General features: G+C 32.9%; 1 protein-coding gene across 1 annotated transcript; it reads left to right on the top strand.

Annotated features, from left to right (window-relative positions):
- Window positions 1-843: 843 nt before the first annotated feature.
- LOC132719613 (RNA cytosine-C(5)-methyltransferase NSUN2-like) lies at window positions 844-8,986 on the top strand (the record flags this gene model as incomplete). Its single annotated transcript, XM_060703406.1, is given in 11 exon segments — window positions 844-968; window positions 1,548-1,645; window positions 2,499-2,711; window positions 3,205-3,526; window positions 4,081-4,206; window positions 4,573-4,699; window positions 5,400-5,480; window positions 6,031-6,169; window positions 6,631-6,670; window positions 7,185-7,312; window positions 7,930-8,986. Coding segments are annotated over 11 exon segments (1,662 nt in total), but the record flags the coding sequence as incomplete, so codon positions are not given.
- Window positions 8,987-9,410: the final 424 nt, after the last annotated feature.

Genomic DNA, 9,410 nt, shown 5'->3' with positions numbered 1-9,410 from the left:
ATAATAAGACGATATGTCAGGTCCAAAACATTGGTCCCTGCCTCCAAGGTCACACTCAGATGTCAAATATTAACATAGCCTGTTAGAGGGTATATTTTGTGTCCCATCTATAACTTCTTCATAGTTCAAGGGATTTTGAAAATAAATGTACTTGGTACAAATAGTTACAATAATAAGACGATATGTCATGCACAACACCTGGACCCCTACCTCCAAGGTCAATGTCACACTAAGAGGTCAAAGCTTAACATTCATTTTATTTCTTTAATAAATTTATTGTTGCATTTGCAGATCTAGCATTTATCATAATTTTGGACTGAAAGTCCTTAGATCCATACCTCAATCTTTTGAAATAGCACAATTTTATGCTTCATGTAAAACTTCCCCGAGGCGGGGGACGTTGGTAACTCTGTTACAAATTCTTGTTTCCCATTGATATTATATTGTGATATTGTTAAGCTAAGGAAAACTTTTAACCAACACAAAACCATTGACAGTGTTTTATACTGTTTACTTCCTGTCCATGTGGAATAAAAAGTCATTAAAAAAAAAAAGTTATAATTTGAATGCCAATGTGATTTCTTGTTCATAATGTAAATTTCAAATTGATGTAGTCATAATATGTTCAATATTCTATAAGTGATCATCAGTTTTCTTTGGTGGTAAAACTTGTACTAGAATTAAGTTAAAATGATTTGGCAGAAAATATTAGAAAATAAAATTTAACCACATAAACGAAAATAACTGGATGGGAATGAAATATATATATATTCTAATTCTTTATTCTTTGGTTATGTTGTTATGTATAATAAATAAGTGGTTGTCACTATTTTGTTACAGGTTATGACAAAGAAAGGAGAGTGGTATGAAACAGAAGAACAAGCTCCGGAACATTTCAAGTCCCTGTGGGACAGTACCATCTATCCTCCAATCATAACAGAGGCACAGGACGCCAAATTAGAGAGATGGTATGTGGTAGTATTAGTATGGTGTCTGTAAATAGTTTTGTATATATAAAATGAGGTGTATACTGGACTTTGAATTTTTAATTTTACATAAGAAGTGAGGACGCAGTCTATCTGGCTTGTGAAAGCTTGTGGTAGCTCGAACATTCTACTCAGGTCAGTCTCGGGTCAGTCACTGTCTGAACAGGTAGGAACGTCAGTGATTCTGCTTAGGTGCCCGTTTGTGCCTGAACTAATGCATGAAAGGGCACCTGAGATCTTCCTCCGCCAATAAAGCTGGAAAGTTGCCATATGACATATACTGTGTTGGTGCGACATAAAACCAAATGTAAAATGGAAAAAAAACAGGTAGTAGGTAATTCATTTTAAGACCTTTAAATTTTTCACATGACTGAATGTTGGTTACGATTTATATACATGTATATCAAAAAAATTATCACATTGTTTTCACATTTCCGACAAATGTTCTCGCTGTTATAATTATATACATGTACATACATGTATATACATGTATTTATATTAACCTTTTAGTATTTATCTTTGTAGTTGTTATTAACAATAGAATATTGATATATTTTCCAGTATAAGAGTGTTACCACATCAACAGAACACTGGAGCTTTCTTTATAGCTGTGATACATAAAACACAAGAATTACCATGGTCATCTGGTAGAGTCAACAGTATGTATATCTCTTACAACAGTCTAAATCATTCTGCTTAGTTCTGTAAAGATGACTAATGTTTTAAATGTTTTCTTAATTTCACTGTAATCATATATTTTTTTGATATTTGATATTTTTTTCTGGAAGCTGCATTTGTTAAGGTAGCCAGCTTCAAATCATTTGCCTAAAGTGGCAGCATGGCCGAAGGGTTAAAGCATCAGACTAGTAATCTAATGATCGCTCGCTTGGTTTAAACCAAGTCAGGGGCAAGTCGTTGTTTCCTTGAGCAAGAAATTTTACTTTCATTGCTCAGTAACGGATTTCGATCGAGCTAAAATAAATTATGTAAAAACCATATCAATTGTTTCTTTCTGGTGTTGGTTTGAATCTCACCGGGAATGTCAAGTTTATTTCATGTGGGAAGACCATCCAGCAGACTTACAGAAAAATCAGTGGTTCTTCTAAGGTGCCGTCTAATGCCTCAAATAATGCATGTAGGGGCACCTATGGTCACTGGCTACCAATAAAGTTGAAGGTGACAATATATGACCTTTTCAATATCAGTGTGACTTACAGCTTTGCAAAAGAGTATTCGAAAATAATGTTTGTTGGTAACATATAATTGATTTAAGAAATATGAAATTAAGATTTTAGAGTGATACATAGTGTTAAACATGTTTAGATATGTCAGTAAGTTGCTTCTGAAAAGAATAAGTATTGTCTCTTCATTTGGGTAATTTTCCTAGTTTCCCCTTCATGGCTTAGTCAAGATTACAATCCTTGTGGAGAATTTTGTTACAAATTATACACTAGGTGGTTGTTACGTTAATCAAAATACACCAAACTGCAAAAAAAATCACTTTCTTTTAAGGACGTGTTGACCCAATAATCAACCCAAAAGTAAGACTTGATGAGGCTGAGAAGAAAATCAAAGGGTCTGAACACTTCACGTTTGGCGTGCGGAACCATGGTGGACTTTACACATATGCCAGGTGTAACTTGTGTAATGCAAAACTACAGGGCAGGAATGACTATAACAGTCATTTAGCGGGCAGGAAACACAAGAAGGAGGTTGAGGATAGAAGTAAGACCATTTTAGTACAAGATGTAGTCCTAGAACACAAGTACCTCTGTCCCAAGTATTGTACATAAGACAGTCTTTTAGGTGGCGTTCTGAAAAAACAAATGACCCTGTCCTGTTGAATAAATTATAAGTTTATGGAGAATTTATTCTTTTATTAAAAATCTAATGTTTAGACAAAAGCCTTGAATTAAGTGGCAATCATAATACATAAAAAAGACTGTGTTCTGCTGATGAGATAACAAATTTATGGTGAAATTCCCTGGAATTCTGAAAAATCAGCAGTGATATTCAAGGTCATTTAAGTGACGTTTATGTTTTGCCAAAACAAATGTTTAAAGTTCTTAAATGCTGAAATATATTTGTACAGTTTTGTGACATTTTTGTATTTTTTAGTACCTTTTCTATTTTCAACAAGATCTTAACAATGTCTGTATGATTACAATTATTACAAACCTAACTAAAAATTGTTTTATGAAATTCCTTCAATTTCCAGAATCATTAGAAGAGAAGGAAAGCTTAGCACAAAAATTTGATGAGGTTAAAACAGAGAACACTGACGCTGCACCTGTTGCCATGGAAACACAGAATACTGACACCATAAAAACTGAGGACACTGTTGATAAACAGAATGAAAGTAATAACTCTGATAGGACAGAGAATGTGGATAAAGTTAAAGATAATAGTGAGAAGAGTGATAGTAATGTAGATACTGACAATAAAAATGAAGTTGTGAAAAGTGAGGACACACAGAAAAGTGGGGACTCAGAGAAAAGTGGGGACCCGCAGAAAAGTGGGGACAATGAAACTGATGATAAGTATGTGTTCTTAAAGTTGTTGTTTCTTTTTGTGTGTGTTTGAATTTTGGTTTTTGTTTTTAAGGGCTCTTGAATGTCTTGTTTAAATTTAAAGAGATGATCATAAAGCAAAGCAGGCCAGGCTTAAGAAAATTTATTTACTGTATTATGAGGTTTTACTATAGTTAATTGCATAGGAGCAACTTTTTTGGAGGACTTGTCAGAAACTTCTCTGCTGGTATAAATTTTCCTCAACTTCAGTGTGTTAACTTATTCCAAGATTTTTGTACATGTGTTTTACTAAGGTAGTTTGTTCTAAAAAAACTGTTGCTAAATACAAACAAGCTTGAAAAGTTGATAATATTTTTGTTGCTGTTGAGAAATCTCTAATTACCTCAAGATCTGATTTAAGTCTGCAATATTTACTGTTGTTTGATATATTTTCATGACTGAAACATGATCTCCCGGAATTTATGGCTTAGTTCACACCTTTCACATTTGTTTTAATGATATTCAAAAAAGTTGTTGCATTATTGATAAACATATTGTTTAACGATGCTCTTGTTATGTTCCAGGCCGCCACCAGCTAAGAAAATGAGGGTGGAGAGTAAAGAAGAGGAGATAAAATTGGTCATGTTCGGACATAAAGAAGACCCGTTCCTGTTCTGCTCGAAAAATGATCCTATATGGCCCAGTATACAGTAAGGCGATAAAATTATTTAAAAAGTATTTACACAAAATGCATAGAAAATAAAGGTTGTAAGCTATAAATGGCATAATATAGGAAATATACAAGTTATTAAGTTAGCTAAAAGAGTTATTACATGTATACATACAAAATTCATACAGATTTTCTTCACTCCATATTCACCTTTGAGTGGCATGATTTTTAGTCCTTGGCGAGTCATAGAAAAATCATTTGGTATTCCTAGATGCTTCACTTCAACATGATCTATACTGTCTACAAGTCTCTTTGATGCAAAAGTAGAAAATATGTACAGTAAATTTGATTAGATGAAGATGGAATGCATGTTTATAGTAAGTTAATTGTTATTGTTTATTTTCAGGCAATTTTATGAAATATCAGAAGATTTAGGTATAGAACAGATCATGTATAGGAATATGAAGCGTATTCTGTATTACGTCTCTAAACCAATACGTAACCTAGTCATCTGTAACAGTGAACGTGTCAAGGTCAGTTCAAACATTAATTTATATACATTTTTAGCTCGACTAAACACAGAATAGGGAGAGATATTGTACTCACCCAGGTGTCGGGGTCACACTTTGGTTTAGTTTTTGTGTGCAAGTTGGTGTGTCCAAAACTACTAATGGATTGAAACTAAATACATAAGAGCATAATAGGAGGTCACTGTCCATACAATTCTAACAAGGCTTTTGACAGAATTATGACAGTAACTTAAGGTAACTTACTGTGTGACTTAAGGATTTAAAAACTGCTGATTCAGTAATCATTCAGGATTACAAGTCAGCCACTTGCAGAGAAATTGGTAATTACTGGTTAGTTATCCAGGAAAACCAGTAAGGTTAATTGACCACCTAGATATCACCAAAATGTGTTAATATTGAGTTTAAATCAGAAAAAACAAACTTCCATATCATTTGAAATATTGAACTTTTACATAGACTGGGTGTTGAATATTTATAAAAATATCTTCAGATTATCAAATATACACAGCCATAATGAACCAAATATTTGTCTGAAAATTGTCGTAATGCTCCTTTTCCCCTCCTTTGGCTTGTTATATCACATCTTATTCTGTGACATGATTTTGTTATTTTGCATTGATTGAATACTTGATTGATACATCCCAATTGTAGATTGCTATGAAATCTTTACTTCAATGTTTTGAATGAATTTTGTCTTTTTCAGTTCATCAATCTAGGTGTGAAATGTTTCAGTAATGCACCGTCGCCTCTTGTACCAGACTGTGATTTCAGACTCTCTCAAGATGTAAGAAATACATATGATAATATTCATACTTTATATTGAAAAGTAGAACTGATGTGTGAATTATTGAAAGTTGTAGTTTACTGTTAACCTGTGTACTGATAGAATTATTGGACATTTCTTTTTGTGAAAATATTTGTTAGTTTAAAAAAAAATGGTTCCATCCTCTGGAGAGATGAAATTTCTCTGTGACAGTTGGTTTGTAATATTGTTCCTTATATCTAATCTAATGTAGAGCTATTTGTAATTAGTGGTTAGCTATTCAGAAAAATCTGTTAGGGGGACAGATCACCAAGATATGACCAAAATAATGTTGAATGTGGCGTTAAAACTAAACAAACAAAACTTAATTGAACATTGGTTGAATTGACTGGTATTAAAGCCAAATGAGGAAACATGGTTGTGACGGCAATAAGGTTTAAATGCATGATCCCTGGGTTGTGAAACACACATACACCACTTGACCCTCTCTAATGTTTCTTATTTTAACTTAAACAGTTTGTAGTTCATTTATAATATAAAAATTACATATGCATTTATTCATCATTATCAGGGATTGTTAGCAATACATCAACACATTAGAGGTAGACGTGTATCCCTGACCAAACAAGATATCATTACAATTCTTAGTCAAGAAAACCCGTTCATCTGTAAATTGTCACCTTCAGCACAGGAGAGTGTATATGCTATGGGTAAGGAATAAATTTCTGAATCCTTAAAGTGATAATTGCAAGCCAATGTCATCTATATAGAGATAGACCGGTGTGCAGTCCGACCAGGCTTTATACCTTTAGCAGCTTAATGTATGTGTTCTAATATTGAAAATCCCTAAAGCTGATTTTAAACATGTTATGCTTTATTGATGTAAACAGCCTTTACATTGCAGTAGCTTTACTCTTTAATTTTTGCCATTAAGTTTTGAACATTATTTTCACTTTATAGAGCATTTTACCATAATTTCCCTGATCATTTCCATGAAGTGAGATCACGATTTTCTTTATCATTTCTATGAAGTGAAATCACATTTTTCTTTATCATTTCTATGAAGTGAGATCACGTTTTTTTATCATTTCCATGAAGTGAGATCACAAGTCAAATTATAATTTTCTTTGAAGTCAGTCATTATAAGATGAAATTTATTCTTTCATTTCAGACCCTGGCAGCACTCTTTTTCATTTCAAACCTAGCGAAAGGTATGCTTGCTTATTATTTTGTTTCTATAAGTTTTGTTAATACTACCAGTAATTATTACTAATATCACAATAAAGATGTGAAGTTGTAAAATAAGTAAAATATAATAATGAGTTGGTCATGTATGTTTCTGATATCTCTATGGTTTTATCATAACACCTTGTTGAATTGATTGCAAGATTTTGAATAACTGCATATTTCTTTGTTGCAGGGATTAAAAATGATGATTTTTAAATTTGGCATTGTTGTAATGCAGCTAGTCTAAATGGTGGATCATTAAATTATGTCTTCAGAATTTTGAGACTTTAGATTCTTGAAATTAATTCTAGGAGTCAATCTACAACAATTTGTCGATGTTCAATGTATACCATACAAAATAATAGAAGGCTTATTAGGTTAACTGCCTTTTGGTGGCTAGTATTTGACTGAAAAACTGTAAGGTACATATACTTAAATCTAAAACAAAGATCCAAATTAAATATATTTGTAAGTTTCATGATGTATGTATGTTTTCAGTGATCCAGAGCCAAATGTTGAGATTATTTTCTGCGGTTGGCGAGGAAAGACGTCGGTGAGGTCATTTGTCGGGAAGGATGAGAGGTCACATTACCTCCGACTGTGTGGGGTGGAGTTAACAGATATACGTGAGTAATGTTGAAACTGTTGGGAAATGAAGAATAATTTCTTCAATGTTTGTTGGTTTCATTAATAAAATGTAAAATATGACATAACAGTGTGTCTTCTTTTTGGCAGCCACATAAGTCATGCTAAAGAAAATAAATTTGGCTCACGAAAATTGGCGTCTCTGTATATATTGGCTTTCAATTTAAAGCTAGAAAATGGAATAATGTCAGTGTCTTTAATTTTACATTGGTAGAAAATTTAAAGGTACATTTATCATTGGTTGAACAGTAGATTTGATATTAGAATTCATGGATGACAACGGAAAGCGCCATTCTTGTAGATTCGTTAGAAAATTAGATTAATTGAAACCAAGATCATTTGATATAAATTACAAATCAGGGTATGTATATATTGCTATCATGTATTGAGTGATGTTTACTTAATGCTTTCACAACTTCATAATTTCATTAAAATCATATTGTGACGGATGCTCCACTTCATTTTGCTAGGTAGAAAATCAGAGCATAAACAACTGACTTTAATGAGATTTTAATTGACAACTTCATGAACTATGAATATAAAACCTGCAACATTTTAATCAACCATTTAGCATCTCGCTATCTATTTATCTATATAGAGGCTCAAGTCCAGGAAATGAAGTTATCGAGGGACTCAAATACATCTTCGGTAGCTGGTACAGAAACACCTGTTGGAGTGCCGTCTGGTGATGAAGCTGAAGTAGAGCAATGGAATAAAGAGACCGAGGAATCCCGAGGGGCCGAGGCTGATGAAATAGAGGAGGGAAATGGTAGCGAATCTTTGAATGGAGAGTCAAATGATGCTGGAAATGAGGGGAAAGTTGAAAGCGAGGGACAAGCGAATGCTAATGAGACTAAGTAGCTGTCAAATTTAATAGAGATAACTTCACCAGTCTGTTGAAAATGAGATTTGAGCTGGGGAGAATTGAAGAGTACAGAGGGATATTGTTATAGTGATGTGTGGAGGAGTTTACACTGTGTTCAGATTAATTATACTTCAAATTTAAGCTTCTGATGTAAAGTTCTACTATTTATCAATTGACAAGCATGTCAATGAATTCTTACATTAGACCTGTCCTGAATTGAATATGAAATTGTTCATTTGTTATTTTTCAAGGTTTAAATTCAGAAGCAATTTTAGAAGCCTAAATGAAGGTGCCAACAATAAAGGTCGGGGCCCACAGTCTTGGTTACCTATGTACTCCTGGCATACTCCAGTTGTTATCACAAGTCATTGACATCAGGAATTTTTTAAACTAAGATGATTCAGCAAAATAAGGAATAACCTAAATTTTACCTTTGTATATATCTTTTTAAACAATTTGAACATTTTAATGTCTATGATTACAGATTTGTATCATGCTAAACAACATGTAAATGTTTTTATATTATTTTTTATTTTACTGAAATGAGTAATTATTATGTCTACTGTGGCCAAGTAGTAAAGAACGTTGACTTCAATCCACTTGCCCCTCTTTGCTTTGGATTGGAATACAGAAAGGGACTTTGGATTTAGCTATCTAGCTACCTCACAGAATGGCAGTGGTTCTGCTCAGGTGCCCTTTTGTATCCTGTAAAGCTGGAAAGTCGCCATATGACCTATATTGTTTTGATGCAATGAAGCAATGTATGTAATCTCCACCCCCCCCCACCCCCCCCCCCAAAAAAAAAAAAAAAAAATATGTCAGTATTTGAAGGATTGTTAAGATTTAGCCTAAAATAAAATTTTGATTCCCCACCTGCTCGCTCTACTACCCATTTATAGCCAAACAAAAGATTTTTATTTTTTATTTTATTTTTAATCATCCAATCAGTCGGTCAATGCCAGTTCCATCTTTAAATTTGCATTGTAAATGTACAAATATCGAAAGATATTGAATAAAACTAAAATAAACTTTAAACAGATGCTTAGTTCTTCATACCATTATACAATTATAAATAATATATCCAATATAAATCAGTTCAAGTAAAAAAAAAAATTACCTACCTATATACCCTACTGAAACTGGCATGGGTTGTGAGAGTTATTGAAACAAAGATATTATTAAGGCTTGCCTTTATGATTTGACAGGTTGTTGCA

This window comes from Ruditapes philippinarum, unplaced genomic scaffold (genome assembly GCF_026571515.1).
Source record: "Ruditapes philippinarum isolate M1 unplaced genomic scaffold, ASM2657151v2 ctg17320_1_1_1_1, whole genome shotgun sequence".
NCBI lineage: Eukaryota > Metazoa > Mollusca > Bivalvia > Venerida > Veneridae > Ruditapes > Ruditapes philippinarum.
Note: the sequence above shows the minus strand (reverse complement) of the source record. Positions and strands in the feature narration are given on the sequence as shown.